Source organism: Neoarius graeffei, chromosome 5 (assembly GCF_027579695.1).
Source record: "Neoarius graeffei isolate fNeoGra1 chromosome 5, fNeoGra1.pri, whole genome shotgun sequence".
NCBI lineage: Eukaryota > Metazoa > Chordata > Actinopteri > Siluriformes > Ariidae > Neoarius > Neoarius graeffei.
Window position 1 is genome coordinate 46140842 of NC_083573.1, and position 16505 is coordinate 46157346.

The 16505-nt window shown below is 44.4% G+C and overlaps 1 protein-coding gene across 5 annotated transcripts in view; it reads right to left on the reverse strand.

Annotated features, from left to right (window-relative positions):
* creb5b (cAMP responsive element binding protein 5b) overlaps positions 1-12700 on the reverse strand; it is a 118788-nt gene extending 106088 nt beyond the window's left edge. Inside the window, exons 1-4 of one of the 5 annotated variants that reach the window (XM_060921802.1) lie at positions 7694-10861; positions 7406-7590; positions 7241-7318; positions 6411-6504 (exon numbers count right to left, since the gene is read on the reverse strand). In XM_060921802.1, the coding sequence (XP_060777785.1) occupies positions 6411-6504; positions 7241-7294 (148 nt within the window). In that variant the 5' untranslated portion in view covers positions 7295-7318; positions 7406-7590; positions 7694-10861. Of the gene's footprint in view, positions 1-6410; positions 6505-7240; positions 7322-7405; positions 10862-12550 lie in introns of those variants that run through there. The other 4 variants (XM_060921800.1, XM_060921801.1, XM_060921804.1 and 1 more) reach the window with 4 other exon arrangements.
* Between the last annotated feature and the right edge of the window lie 3805 nt (positions 12701-16505).

Below are 16505 nucleotides of genomic sequence, written 5' to 3' on the forward strand. Positions count from 1 at the left end.
GAGGAGTGATTGAGAGACAGAGGGAGGGAGGGAGGGAGGGAGGGAGTGGAGGAGTGAGTGAGTGAAGCAGTGAGTGAATGGAAGAGTGAGTGAGTGAGTGAGTGAGTGAGTGAGTGAGTGAATGGAGGAGTAAATGGAGGAGTGATTGAGAGACAGGAGTGAGGGAGGGAGTGGAGGAGTGAGTGAGTGAGTGAGTGAGTGAGTGAGTGAGTGAGTGAGTGGAGGAGCGAGTGAATGGAGGAGTGAGTGAGTGAGTGAGTGAGTGGAGGAGTAAATGGAGGAGTGATTGAGAGACAGGAGTGAGGGAGGGAGTGGAGGAGTGAGTGAGTGAGTGAGTGAGTGAGTGAGTGAGTGAGTGAGTGAGTGAGTGAATGGAAGAGTGAGTGAGTGAGTGAGTGAGTGAGTGAGTGAGTGAGTGAATGGAGGAGGGAGGGAGGGAGGGAGGGAGGGAGTGGAGGAGGGAGTGAGTGAGTGAGTGAATGGAGGAGTAAATGGAGGAGTGATTGAGAGACAGAAGGAGTGAGGGAGGGAGTGGAGGAGTGAGTGAGTGAGTGAGTGAGTGAGTGAGTGAGTGAGTGAGTGAAGCAGTGAGTGAATGGATGAGTGAGTGAGTGAGTGAGTGAGTGAGTGAGTGAGTGAGTGGAGGAGCGAGTGAATGGAGGAGCGAGTGAGTGAGTGAGTGAATGGAGGAGTGATTGAGAGACAGAAGGAGCGAGGGAGGGAGTGGAGGAGTGAGTGAGTGAGTGAGTGAGTGAGTGAATGGAAGAGTGAGTGAGTGAGTGAGTGAATGGAGGAGTGAGTGAGTAAATGGAAGAATGAGTGAGAGACAGAAGGAGGGAGGGAGGGAGGGAGGGAGGGAGGGAGGGAGGGAGGGAGGGAGTGAGTGAGTGGAGGAGTGAGTGAGTGAGTGAGTGAGTGAGTGAGTGAGTGGAGGAGGGAGGGAGGGGAGGAAGGAGGGAGGGGAGGAAGGAGTGAGTGAGTGGAGGAGTGAGTGAGTGAGTGAGTGAGTGAGTGAGTGTATGGAGGAGTGAGTGAGTGAGTGAGTGAGTGAGTGAGTGAGTGGAGGAGTGAGTAAATGAGTGAGTGAAGCAGTGAGTGAATGGAGGAGCAAGTGAATGGAGGAGTGAGTGAGTGAGTGAGTGAGTGAGTGAGTGAGTGAGTGAGTGAGTGAGTGAGTGAAGCAGTGAGTGAGTGAGTGAGTGAGTGAGTGAGTGGAGGAGTGGGTGAGTAAATGGAGGAGTGATTGAGAGACAGAGGGAGGGAGGGAGTGAGTGGAGGAGTAAATGGAGGAGTGATTGAGAGACAGAGGGAGGGAGGGAGTGGAGGAGTGAGTGAGTGAAGCAGTGAGTGAATGGAAGAGTGAGTGAGTGAGTGAGTGAGTGAGTGAGTGAGTGAGTGAGTGAGTGAGTGAGTGGAGGAGTAAATGGAGGAGTGATTGAGAGACAGAAGGAGGGAGGGAGTGGAGGAGTGAGTGAGTGAGTGAGTGAGTGAGTGAGTGAGTGAGTGAGTAAATGGAGGAGTGATTGAGAGACAGAAGGAGGGAGGGAGTGGAGGAGTGAGTGAGTGAAGCAGTGACCGAATGGAAGAGTGAGTGAGTGAGTGAGGGAGGGAGTGAGTGGAGGAGTGAGTGAGTGAGTGTATGGAGGAGTGAGTGTATGGAAGAGTGAGTGAGTGAGTGAGTGAGTGAGTGAGTGAGTGAGTGGAGGAGCAAGTGAATGGAGGAGTGAGTGAGTGAGTGAGTGAGTGAGTGAGTGAGTGAGTGAGTAAATGGAGGAGTGATTGAGAGACAGAAGGAGGGAGGGAGGGAGTGGAGGAGTGAGTGAGTGAAGCAGTGACCGAATGGAAGAGTGAGTGAGTGAGTGAGTGAGGGAGGGAGGGAGGGAGGGAGGGAGGGAGGGAGTGGAGGAGGGAGGGAGTGAAGCAGTGACCGAATGGAAGAGGGAGGGAGGGAGGGAGTGAGTGAGTGAGTGAGTGAGTGAGAGTGGAGGAGTGAGTAAATGAGTGAGTGAAGCAGTGAGTGAATGGAGGGAGTGGAGGAGTGAGTGAGTGAAGCAGTGAGTGAATGGAAGAGTGAGTGAGTGAGTGAGTGAGTGAGTGAGGGAGGGAGGGAGGGAGGGAGTGGAGGAGGGAGGGAGTGAAGCAGTGACCGAATGGAAGAGGGAGGGAGGGAGGGAGGGAGGGAGGGAGTGAGTGAGTGAGTGAGTGAGTGAGTGAGAGTGGAGGAGTGAGTAAATGAGTGAGTGAAGCAGTGAGTGAATGGAGGAGCAAGTGAATGGAGGAGTGAGTGAGTGAGTGAGTGAGTGAGTGAGTGGAGGAGTGGGTGAGTAAATGGAGGAGTGATTGAAAGACAGAAGGAGGGAGGGAGGGAGTGGAGTGAGTGAATGAGTGAAGCAGTGACCGAATGGAAGAGGGAGGGAGGGAGGGAGGGAGTGGAGGAGTGAGTGAGTGAGTGAGTGAGTGAGTGTATGGAAGAGTGAGTGAAGGGAAGAGTGAGTGAGTGAGTGAGTGAGTGAGTGAGTGAGTGAGTGAGTGAGTGAGTGAGTGGAGGAGTGAGTAAATGAGTGAGTGAAGCAGTGAGTGAATGGAGGAGCAAGTGAATGGAGGAGTGAGTGAGTGAGTGAGTGAGTGAGTGAGTGAGTGAGTGAGTGAGTGAGTGGAGGAGTGAGTGAGTGAGTGAGTGAGTGAGTGAGTGAGTGAGTGAGTGGAGGAGTGGGTGAGTAAATGGAGGAGTGATTGAAAGACAGAAGGAGGGAGGGAGGGAGGGAGGGAGGGAGGGAGGGAGTGGAGTGAGTGAGTGAGTGAAGCAGTGACCGAATGGAAGAGGGAGGGAGGGAGGGAGGGAGGGAGGAGTGAGTGAGTGAGTGAGTGAGTGTATGGAAGAGTGAGTGAAGGGAAGAGTGAGTGAGTGAGTGAGTGAGTGAGTGAGTGAGTGAGTGAGTGGAGGAGTGAGTGAGTGAGTGAGTGAGTGAGTGAGTGAGTGAGTGAGTGAGTGGAGGAGTGGGTGAGTAAATGAAGGAGTGATTGAAAGACAGAAGGAGGGAGGGAGTGGAGGAGTGAGTGAGTGAGTGAGTGAGTGAGTGAGTGAGTGAGTGAATGGAGGAGTAAATGGAGGAGTGATTGAGAGACAGAAGGAGGGAGTGAGTGGAGGAGTGAGTGAGTGAGTGAGTGAGTGAGTGAGTGAGTGAGTGAGTGAGTGAGTGAGTGAGTGAGTGAATGGAGGAGTGATTGAGAGACAGAAGGAGGGAGGGAGGGAGGGAGTGGAGGAGTGAGTGAGTGAAGCAGTGACCGAATGGAAGAGTGAGTGAGTGAGTGAGTGAGTGAGTGAGTGAGTGAGGGAGTGGAGGAGTGAGTGAGTGAAGCAGTGACCGAATGGAAGAGTGAGTGAGTGAGTGAGTGAGTGAGTGAGTGAGTGAGTGAGTGAGGGAGGGAGGGAGGGAGGGAGGGAGGGAGGGAGTGGCAGAGTAAGTGAGAGAAGCCAAGAGATGAAGGGACTGAATATACAAGAATGTACATCTAGTGGGAAACCTAAAGCTCCGAGGCTGCTCGGGCCTGAAACCTGATCTGCTCCCTTGACAAGGGTAAATAATGAAGAGGAGAGAATCACAGCGCTGCTGGAGAGGCATAGAGCACTCACACACACACACACACACACACACACACACACTAACCTTTACCTACTTTCCTTTACTTACTCCCAAGATAAATGTAAAGATTTCAGCTTGAAAACCTCTGTTTGTGTTTAACTTTTAGCCTTAAAGTTAAACACAAACACGCTTTTTTTTTTTGCAAGGTTGTGTAAACTAATACAGTTCCATAGTTAGTAAAATTTTGAAAATTTCAACCATTATCTGAAAAAAAAACCAGCAGGAACCATTTCATTGTTTCAAGTGTTCGCACTTCTAAAGCACCATGTGTATGTGACTGGAGTCAGATGTGGAATTTGTCTCTAAATTTGAACTTTGGATTTCTCCCTGTTTTCATCACGGTAATTGTGGTTTTGTGGTTTGTTTGGTTTTGTCCTAAAATGACCAGCCCTCTAACTGATATGGGGCTTAAAGTGTGCGAGTGATAGGAGGGATTAGAGGAGTTAGGTAGAGGGCAGCAAAAATATTATTTTAACCACATAGTTATGCGTTTTAAACTTCATGTACACATGCTAATCAAAGACAGACGTCAAATGAAGTCTCAGACGGCCCATGTGGCTGGTTTTGTGTGTGTGTGTGTGTGTGTGTGTGTGTGTGTGTGTGTGTGTGTGTGTGTGTGTGTGTGTGTGTGTGTGTGTGTTCATTCACTGGAGTGTTCATATAATATTACTGTCATTATAAGGGACCAAACTATTCTATTCTGACATTGTGGTGAAATGTTTCTAGTTCCCATAAACAACAATTTACACAAAGTATGCAGCTTTTTGTAAAAAAAAAAAAAAACCAGCTGAAGTTAAGCCTTGGGGTAAAAATAGTATATAACTATTTGAAAAAAAACCATCCCATATATATATATATATATATATATATATATATATATATATATATATATATATATATATACACACAGTGCTGAGCGTAAATGAGTTACACCCCCTTTGAAAAGTAACATTTTAAACAATATCTCAATGAACACAAACAATTTCCAAAATGTTGACAAGACAAAATTTAATATAACATCTGTTTAACTTATAACGTAAAAGTAAGGTTAATAATATAAACTTAGATTACACATTTTTCAGTTTTACTCAAATTAGGGTGGTGCAAAAATGAGTACACCCCACAACAAAAACTACTACATCTAGTACTTTGTATGGCCTCCATGATTTTTAATGACAGCACCAAGTCTTCTAGGCATGGAATGAACAAGTTGGCGACATTTTGCAACATCAATCTTTTTCCATTCTTCAACAATGACCTCTTTTAGTGACTGGATGCTGGATGGAGAGTGATGCTCAACTTGTCTCTTCAGAATTCCCCAAAGAAAATAATTTCTTTACACCACAAAGGTGAAGGCTACAAGAAGACCAGAAAAGCTTTACTTATCAGTCAGAATACTGTAGCAAAAGTGGTACAAAAATTTAAGAAAGATGGAACTGCAACCATCTCAGAGACGTCCAGGTCGTCCACGGAAGTTAACACCTCGACAGGAGCGTCTTCTGATGAGAAGGGTTGAAGAAAATTGGCATGCAAGTTCACTGCAGTTATCTAAAGAAGTAGAAAGCCAAACTGGGGTGACTTTTTCCCGTGACACAGTATGGCGTACACTGCAGAGGAATGGCATGCATGGATGCTGTCCACGAAAGAAGCCTCTCCTAAAGCCCAGGCACAAAAAAGCCCACCTAGAGTTTGCCAGGGCCCATGCTGACAAAGATGAAGACTACTGGGACTCTATACTCTGGAGTGATGAGACCAAGATAGATGTTTTTGGAACTGATGGCTTCAAAACTGTATGGCGTCGCAAAGGTGAGGAATACAAAGAAAAATGCATGGTGCCTACAGTGAAACATGGTGGTGGCAGTGTCCTTATGTGGGGCTGCATGAGTGCTGCTGGTGTCGGGGAGCTGCATTTCACTGATGGCATCATGAATTCACAGACGTATTGCTCTATACTGAAAGAGAAGATGCTATCATCACTCCGTGCCCTTGGTTGTCGTGCACTTTTCCAACATGACTAAACACACATCTAAGGCCACTGTTGGATTTCTGAAGAAGAACAGGGTGAAAGTGATTCAGTGGCCAAGTATGTCTCCTGATCTGAACCCAATCGAACACCTATGGGGAATTCTGAAGAGACAAGTTGAGCATCACTCTCCATCCAGCATCCAGTCACTAAAAGAGGTCATTGTTGAAGAATGGAAAAAGATTGATGTTGCAAAATGTCGCCAACTTGTTCATTCCATGCCTAGAAGACTTGGTGCTGTCATTAAAAATCATGGAGGCCATACAAAGTACTAGATGTAGTAGTTTTTGTTGTGGGGTGTACTCATCTTTGCACCACCCTAATTTGAGTAAAACTGAAAAATGTGTAATCTAAGTTTATATTATTAACCTTACTTTCACGTTATAAGTTAAACAGATGTTATATTAAACTTTGTCTTGTCAACATTTTGAAAATTGTTTGTGTTCATTGAGATATTGTTTAAAATGTTACTTTTCAAAGGGGGTGTACTCATTTATGCTGAGCACTGTATATATATATATATATATATATATATATATATATATATATATATATATATATATATATTAGTGTGTATATATATATATATATATATATATATATATATATATATATATATATATATATATGTGTGTGTGTGTGTGTGTGTGTGGATAGATAGATAGATAGATAGATAGATAGATAGATAGATAGATAGATAGATAGATAGATAGATAGATAGATAGATAGATAGATAGATTCACCTGATAGCATGTTATCACTTTTGATAGGGGGGAATTTGAGGGTCATCTCATGCTTGTGGCGGTGGATCATTAGATGGTCTTCTGTGGGGAAACGCTGTTAGACAGAGAAACAAGTCAGTCTAAAAGCAGTTGTGAGTTAAGTCATGGCTAAAAACAGATGGTGGCTTTGCTTTGCCTTTATAGTTTTGGCACAAGGCTTTGAAATATCCTGAAATGGCACGGACACTTACAAATTGCATTCAAAATAATTGGCACACTTCAGAGAGCTTAGAGTAAGGGTGATCGGACGCTTCACTGTGGAAAGATCTATAACTGGTCATGGTGCAAAAATGTTTTCTCACTGCTAGCGTCATAAACTAGACGTGGCTATTTTTTCTTTGCTCTTATCGGACACAATCATTTATAGCATGAGAATGTAGCTTTAGGCCACAAACATTTAGAGCAATCTTTAATTATCAGCAATCCACTGACGGCTTGTTAGACCGGTGCAACTCATGACCCAGGGCTATAAACATCTTTATAATGAATTAGGAAGGAATTCATATTTTATGGGCCTTTTACCCAGATTATTACACATATAAAATATACTGCAAAAGAAACATAAACTATGATGTGCTACGATGCGGGTTCCTTTTTATCAACACGCCAAGAAATAGTGACCCACACATCTAAGAAAATATACTGGCTTCACGTGTTAAAAAGGCCCAAGGGAAACAGCTTTCTTAGCAAGGTAGCATTTCACTGTTTTCTGTGCAGCAGTGTTTCTCTTTGAGAGAGCCTCTATCAAGTTACTGATGCGTTCATCCCCGCCATTGTGTAGTCAGACTTACCTGAGAGCAGCCTGGAGCGCTGCAAACGAACGGCCTTTCCTGCTCGGAGTTCATCTCTTGCTCCAGCTCCTCATAAACCTGAAAGCAAGCGTGTAGAAAGAAATGAGCTTCTTGGCTCTGTGTCGCATTGTGCTTGCATCGTGTGCCGGCGATATGCTGTGCTACCTGGTTGGGATTTTCTTATCAGAATCTCAGAGGTGAGTATTCAGTTGCCTGTGCCTGCGTGCGTTGCTGAGGTTAAGGTCATGTTGGGCTAGAGCTGAGAGAAGGAGGAAGGATCGGGAGCACGGTTTACTGGCCCGAGGTGTCACACTGCCTCTGTGTCTCCATGGTGCTGCTGCTGCTGCTGACTACAGCACAAGTGTGTAAATTATCCACCAGCTACCCAGAACGCAACCCGGTACCCAGATAGCAACAGCAACAAGGGCTGCGTATCAACAAACTGCCACTCACTCGGCGTTATCCTGACCCCTCAACTCTGCTGTCCTCTCAGTCATGGCTTTAGTAGCAGGAATGAGGTCAGCTTGGCAAGCGACCGCTAATAATGGTAAATACTGCAGGCTCTATCCATTCGAGTAATAATCAATGTGACTATCAAACAGACAGTGGCGCGTAGAGTAAATAATATGTCACAAAACAATGGCAAAACTTCCAATGATTTCTAGCGGTCATCTTACAAGTGCTTAATAATTCCAACTCATCAGTGACGAGCGTTCTTTCTGCTCGCTATGTCATTCCCTATTTATGCCGACGTCTATGTTCAGTGCCATGATTCTACTCTGATGACAGTCTGACAATGAAATCGTATGTCAGTGGTTCTGTTCCCCACATGAGGTGTGTAAACAGACTTAATGGAAGTGTGTTTGCCTGCAGTTTTCTTACAGATACATAGTTGCTGTCATGGAGCTCATGACTTTAAGCTGTGAAATAGGTGGGTCAGCATGTGTGCCCCAGGGGAGAAGAGGATAGTTCTATTTCCAGAGATGATGAAATTGGAAGGACTTTGTGTGTAACTCAAATCGCCTGGCCCTCTTCGCACATTAGGGGTCTTATGCAACTCAGTGACCGCATATCTATGATTAGACCCCAAGGATAAATCCCCAATGGGGTACGAGTTAGGAAGTACTGGGGAGCTTTTTTATAATGCTGCATCACGATATATAATCATTTTCCAAAAAATGTTTTTTCTTGAATTCACTTTTTCACAGTTTCCAATTTGGGCATTAAACACTGTTCGCTCTCATGCTTCATTTCAGTAACAGCACCACAGTCTAGAAAAGCCTAATGAGTAGCTGTCTTAATAAAGCATGACAGCCTGAGTCAAGTCCTCCATATACAATAGTAAAACCAGACTAATGGTCGCGGGCTAGAATATGTATTGACACGCTGGTTAGACAGCTAACAAACAACTAGCTTTCCAAATACATGGAAAATAAACATGTTAGGAGCTAAGAGACATGAAAAAGGAGGCACATAGAGCTCTCTTCAGCGCTCTTCAGGTTAGGTCTCTCTGGGGACACACAACTTCGACTGCATGAACACTTTCATACACAATTTGCATATGATTTTTTTTTTTTTCTGATGGGTCTCGCCAACTATTTCCTCTCATGCAGTCAAAACATTCAAATTTGGCGTTATGTTAGCCAGAGCAGTTTTTCCTTAGTGACGGGCCGACAGGCAGAACCCCTCCAGCCAGGCCCCAACCCACGGCATTATGGGTTTCGTGCTCTGGTCTCGATATAGTGTTTCTGTCCAAGAACCAGAGTGATGAGAACCAACAACATGAATTCGCTCTCTTTCTCTATCAGGATTTCTGTCTGTCGCACATCATTTTCTCCTTTCTCCAATTACTCTAATCTCTTATGTATGTTTTATTTCTTTTTTATATAAGACTGAATGTACATCTTATCGTCCTTACACCATTATCATTTTATTTATTTGGTATTTGTTATCACGTTGTCTGTTATCACCCAAACGAGGACGGGTTCCTTTTTGAGTCTGGTTCCTCTCGAGGTTTCTTCCTCGTGTCGTCTGAGGGATTTTTTCCTTGCCACCGTCGCCACAGGCTTGCTCATTGGGGATAGATTAGGGATAAAATTAGCTCATGTTTAAAGTCGTTAAAATTCTGTAAAGCTTCTTTGTGACAATGTCTATTGTTAAAAGCGATATAAAAATAAACTTGACTTATCCCAGATATATCAGGCAGCTTGTGTGTTCAGGCTGGTACCGGAAGCGGCTTGCTGGGTTACACTGTGTAATTTAATTGACCATCAGACAGATTGATAAATTGGGCAATAATCATCAGACTTCTGCTGAAATCTAGCCAAGAGTGCACCTGAAAAAATGGAGCAAGTCCATCCATATCATAAGCGCAAGAGGCTGCTTGTACGAGGCTGCTGGTAAGCTTTCTTCTGCCATATCATGAAGTGTATATAAGGCTCAAACCCTTCAGACGTGCCGTAAAGGAGACTTGGTTATTTTGGTGCAGAGTATCACAGCAGGGTTACAAACAGCACAGCAGAGGGTGCAAACTGATCAGTCCACAACATACAGCTGCTTCACCCCACGTTCATGCTCGTGTGTGTGGCTACACATTCAGCATGTCCCAAGTACACCCCGAAGCCTGTCATCACAGCAGTTCAGACTGATCTATAACTCTGTACTTGGTTGCCTGTTCTGACCTCCAACATGAACACGCTCACTTCCCTTTCTCTGTCACATCTTTTAGACACTCGAAACTATCTGACTCCACCCGACGACCTGGGCCTGCGTGTAATGTCACATTGCTGGAGACTCGACCGTACCATTCAGGGTAAAGGGGGCAATTGACTTTGCTTTTGCTGATATGTTTTCATTTAGCAGAGGAAATTTAGTTATGTGTCACAGTAAGTGGGTCCCGATGTGGGAACACATGAGGTTTAGCGAAGCGGAGTACAGTTTCATGAGGAACTTTTGCTCTTAAGGTTCAAGCAAAAATTCAGGTTCAAGAGAGAATTCAAACAGTATGATGAGGGAGGAGGCGAGTGGAGGCTTCAGCATGCACAAACTTGCACTGCAATTCAACCCCCCCCAAAAGAACACACACACACACACACACACACACACGCACACGACTCTCTAGGCCTTTGACAGCACAAGTTCAAGGTTGGATCAGCGCAAGCCTGGGGGAAAGGAATAAGGCTCACACAGGCAATGCACTTATTGTCAAGAAACCTTCATAATGAACAGATGAAGGGGCCCCACACCGGCCACCTTCAATCAGTACCAATCACTTTACCTCCTCAAACTTAAACTTAGACAACTGCTAAGAACTTGTGTTTTATTTAATATCTTTGTTAACACAGACTCCATAGAATGCACTGTGTAACTGTTTCCTATGTGTACAAATATTTGCTCATCAAGCAAATTAAATTTGAACACGACTACATGAAAACAAAGTGAAAAAGGCAGATGAAAGAATGTGTGTGAGCTGCCTTCGGCTACACTGATAGCGTTGAAGGTTGCCAAACTTCTATTACCAAAGGTAGTCACATTTCCAGTTTAACTCCTGAAACAAAGACATCTCATGTATTTTTTTAGGTTTACATTTCCTTTTGAAAGTATAAAAGAGTATATGAAGTACAGAAACTTATAGGCTCTGTTAGGTTTTGATTTGATTTGTGTCAACAAACTTTTTTGCTGGTGTAGTTAAGAACTAATTCGCATCAGCCCCTTCCTCAAAAATGAATTATATATATATATATATATAATAGAAATATAACAAATTTGATTATAAACTCAAAGCCAGGACAGAGAAATTCTTATTTTTGATTATCTATTAACATTCAAAATCATCCACTCATCCCACATATCATTACATTTAGGTTTTACAGTAATTTTACAACTTACTCAAATTATGTTTTTTCGGATTTATGTTTTGTTTTTTTACAATACTAACCTGACGCTTCTCAAACGACACGTTAAGGTCTTAAACTCCCAGGATCCATCGGCCGATCCAGACTAACTTTTCTTGCACACAAAACTACATATGTTGTCATATTCACTGTCTGAAAGTATTGAATAATTCATAGTAATGAATAATAATAATAATAATAAGTGAATAAAATGCTTTATGATGAGTAAGTGAATAATAAGCAGAAAGTGTAAGAGTAAGGCAAAACAAAAAACAAATAAATGATCACTCCTTAGACATTATTATTATTATTATTATTATTATTATTATGCATTAACATGCATTTATATTCAGGCATTAGATTAAAACAGAATGGTGTTATTATTGTTATTATTATTCTATGTTGTAATAATAATAATAATAATAATAATAATAATAATAGTTATTATTATTATAGGTCGTGAAAATATTTATTTTGTCTGTTAAACCTAAGGACACTAGTAAGTCTACAGACAGCGTGTGTATGGATTAAAGCATGGTTTGTGCCTGGAGCTTTTAGTGCTTGCTCAGCACAAGTCTCCTGAATCCTTCACCATCTCAGTGCTTAATCAAATACTCCGACTGGCCTGCAGAATGACGTAATGCCCTGAGGCATAGCACTTTTTATGGACAAATAGTGTAGAAACTACAAGCGTGAATAGTTTCAAATACAAAGACGAGCTAAGTGTTCTATGGGAACGGGAGGCTTTCCTGCGTCCACGTTCATTCTTTAGAGTGTGTCAGTCAGGAAAGCTGAGGCGGTGGAGCTCCATGTGAGATGGAGAGCTTTTTAATGCAGAGCAGGCGGGTCCGAAAACCATGTACCGGTCACACGTTGCACAAACACTTCACACTTCACTATTGTTAAACCCACAGGAACCTGAAGTCCTCACACACACACACACACACACACACACACAGAGAGCTCGAGCGCAGTGGCTGTCTGGTGCTGTCACAGCTCGAGACGCGCAAAGAGCCACGGACAAGCGCTCGCGCACAGTGAACTTGTGAGCGCGAGCTGTTTTCTCGAGCTGCACCAGGGGCTCCAGACGGACGCGCGCGCAACTCAGACATCCTGAAGCAAACAAGGCGAGACCTGTTCCGGTCTGGTCCATGCTGCAAATCCAACAGGCGCACTGTTTACTCACACTTTGAACACAAGTTCGCGCGCGCATTCCGTTACACAGAAACTTCAAACGCGTTCAAACTTGTCACTTCACTCGAGCTCACTCAGGACAACAGCCGTTATACCGGGACTCGGATCGGATCGGATCGGATCGGATCGCATCCCAGCCTGCAAGCGCGCACGCGCGTGCGCTTTCTACATCTGCAAATGAAAAGACGAAGGCAGCGGCATCGCGGCTCTCCAAACTACTTACCGCAGAAGTGCAGAGAAGATGCAGCGCCCTTTCTGAACGAACCACGTTGGACTGAGCAAAGATTACAATACGATCTATTTAGAGAAGCATTACGTCACCCTCTGGTGACGTCGCGTGGGATTCCTGAACTTCTAAATCACTGCGGTCCCGTTTAGAGGCGGGGCGGGGCGGGGCGGCGCGACGCGGGGCGGGGCCACCAGGGATACGATCCAAACCGCATACTACCCTACTAAAGAGGGTGTCAAAACAGGAGGCCACAACAGCCAGTGCACATTGTAGGTTGTTGAATGTAGTTTTGGTAGACTATTTAGTAAAGTATCTGTTTTGGACTTGGCTGGGGCTTAAAGTGGGCGTGGTGATGATAACAGCTGGCTGGTTTGTTTGTTGTTACCGTATGTGGGATGGCGAAGGTGTCCAAAACACATTTATACAAGCTTGTACATGATCGAGTAGGCTATAGTGTATTTTACGGAGCTTCTTTAGAGTGTTATAGCAGGAGACTTAGGAGGTCTGGACAGTTTTACACAGACACACCAAAAATCTTGGTCCCAGTTACTACAGGAAAGTCTTAATGAATTGACAGGCTAAAAACAAGCCAATCTGGGCCAGTTTGGAAACCCATCACTAGGTACAATATAGACTACTCTAGCATGAGTAGGATGTTGGCCGAACATCCATCCATTATCTATAGCCGCTTATCCTGTCCTACAGGGTCATGGGCAAGCTGGAGCCTATCCCAGCTGACTATGGGCGAGAGGCGGGGTACACTCTGGACAAGTCACCAGGTTATCACAGGGCTGACACAGAGAGAAACAGCCATTCACACTCACATTCATACACACACCAAAAATCTTGGTCCCAGTTACTACAGGAAAATCTTAATGAATTGACAGGCTAAAAACAAGCCAATCTGGGCCAGTTTGGAAACCCATCGCTAGGTACAATATAGACTACTCTAGCATGAGTAGGATGTTGACCGAACAGCCATCCATTATCTATAGCCGCTTATCCTGTCCTACAGGGTCATGGGCAAGCTGGAGCCTATCCCAGCTGACTATGGGCGAGAGGCGGGGTACACCCTGGACAAGTCACCAGGTTATCACAGGGCTGACACATAGACAAACAGCTATTCACACTCACATTCACACACACACCAAAAATCTTGGTCCCAGTTACTACAGGAAAGTCTTAATGAATTGACAGGCTAAAAACAAGCCAATCTGGGCCAGTTTGGAAACCCATCACTAGGTACAATATAGACTACTCTAGCATGAGTAGGATGTTGACCGAACAGCCATCCATTATCTATAGCCGCTTATCCTGTCCTACAGGGTCATGGGCAAGCTGGAGCCTATCCCAGCTGACTATGGGCGAGAGGCGGGGTACACCCTGGACAAGTCACCAGGTTATCACAGGGCTGACACAGAGACAAACAGCTATTCACACGCACATTCACACACACACCAAAAATCTTGGTCCCAGTTACTACAGGAAAGTCTTAATGAATTGACAGGCTAAAAACAAGCCAATCTGGGCCAGTTTGGAAACCCATCACTAGGTACAATATAGACTACTCTAGCATGAGTAGGATGTTGACCGAACAGCCATCCATTATCTATAGCCGCTTATCCTGTCCTACAGGGTCATGGGCAAGCTGGAGCCTATCCCAGCTGACTATGGGCGAGAGGCGGGGTACACCCTGGACAAGTCACCAGGTTATCACAGGGCTGACACATAGACAAACAGCCATTCACACTCACAGCCAATTTCGAGCTACCAATTAACCTAACCTGCATGTCTTTGGGGGAAACCGGAGTACCCGGAGGAAACCCATGCAGACACGGGGAGAATTAACCTAACATGCATGCCTTTGGACTGTGGGGGAAACCAGAGCACCCGGAGGAAACCCACACAGACACGGGGAGAACACAAAAACTCCACACAGAAAGGCCCTCTTTGGCCGCTGGGCTCGAACCCAGGACCTTCTTGCTGTGAGGCAACAGCGCTAACCACTACACCACCGTGCCGCCCTTGACCGAACATATGGGTAAAATAATTACATTGATGACATGTTGACACCAAATTTCAGCTGAAATTTTACACCAGATTTCTGGGTCATTCTATGACTCCACAGTTGGTACAAATTTGATTTGAATTAAATATACGTTTCAGTAATAAAGAACTTTCATACAAATATTGACTCAGTATCATATCCAGTGTAAATTCTGAAATCCCAATGAACATCAAATGCAGGATTATAATTAAATTGACTTCAGTGCTAGCTAATATTATAATTAAGACTTCAGTGCTAGCTAATATGTGAAGATGATGAGATAGAAATAACATTAACTGCTATTAAGCAGCCCCAAATTAGGGAACTTAAATTATTCGTCCCTTTTCTACACACCTATGGGCAATTTAGATTAGCCACTTGACTGAATCTGCATGTCTTTGGACTGTGGGAGGAAACCAGAGCACCTGGAAGAAACCCACACAGGCACAAGGAAAACAAGCAAACTCCACACAGAAAGCCTCCAGTCAACTAGTAGGTTCAAACCCAGAACCTGCTTGCTGTGAGGCAACAGTTCTAACCACTGCACCAGCGTGCCACCCCGAGGGAACTTAATATTAACCCTAAACAATCATAATACTCACAATCATATAAGAATATATTCCAATCTTTATTTTTTTCTTCCAAAAATACTAATTTGTTATAACAAGAAGCCAATTTCAGTCATACTTCTGCTCAATTAACATTAAATAGCTTACCTTTTGTCAGCAGGCTAACACTGCATGGCTATCAAGCCAGACTACATGTTAAAAAAATATTATTGCCTGAAAAATGTTCTCCCCGTGTCTGCGTGGGTTTCCTCCGGTTGCCCCCACAATCCAAAGACATGCAGTTAGGTTGACGTGGGGCGGCCTTGGGCTGAGGTGCCCTTGAGCAAGGTACCTGACCCCTGACTGCTCCCCGGGTGCTTTGGTGTGGCTGCCCACTGCTCTGAGTGTGTGTTCACTGTTTCAGATGGGTTAAATGCAGAGGATGAATTTCACTGTGCTTGAAGTGTGCATGTGACAAATAAAGGTTTAAAACAAAAAAGTCTATATGCAGGGCGGCACAGTGGTGTAGTGGTTAGTGCTGTCGCCTCACAGCAAGAAGATCCTGGGTTCGAGCCCAGCAGATGAGGGCCTTTCTGTGTGGAGTTTGCATGTTCTCCCCGTGTCTGTGTGGGTTTGCTCTGGTTTCCCCCAAAGGCATGCAAGTTAGGCTAATTGGTGGCTCTAAATTGAGTGTGGATGGTTGTTTGTCTCTATGTTGGCCCTGCAATAACCTAGTGACTTGTCCAGGGTGTACCCTGCCTCTTGCCCATAGTCAGCTGGGATAGGCTCTAGTGACCCTGTAGAACAAGATAAGCGGCTACAGATAATGGACGGAAGTGAACACAAACAAAAAAAATGTCAGTTTCTTACAACTGCAAATGATTTCTTTTACTTCAGACGGAAGTAAAAGAAGGAAAATTCCAGGAAATTAGTGTGCCTGTTCTCTTTCAGGTCCGCATTGCCAAGCCAGCATGCTGACTTCCCCTTATCAACCCAGTCTGGGTCACAGTGACGCAACTATCTGATCCAACAAACTAAATCCAGTCAGTGTATTGTAAAAATAACACCTTTTGCAATTATTTAATGACCAGTTAATTTACAGCCAGCAGGCTACAGCGCATTAAAGTCTCTATCTAATGTTGAAACAATGCTTTTATTTAATGAACAGAGTCTAATTTCCCAAAAGCATCATAAAGTTAAGATTTAGGGAGAGCGTTCAATCTGATGCTTGCGCTATCATTCAACGATGATCTTGTGCTGTGGTGCTTTGTAATAGAACACACACACACACAAAATTACAATCTGAACACTTGTTGGCTTTATCCCTGATCAGCAGGCCAGTAATACTAATTGC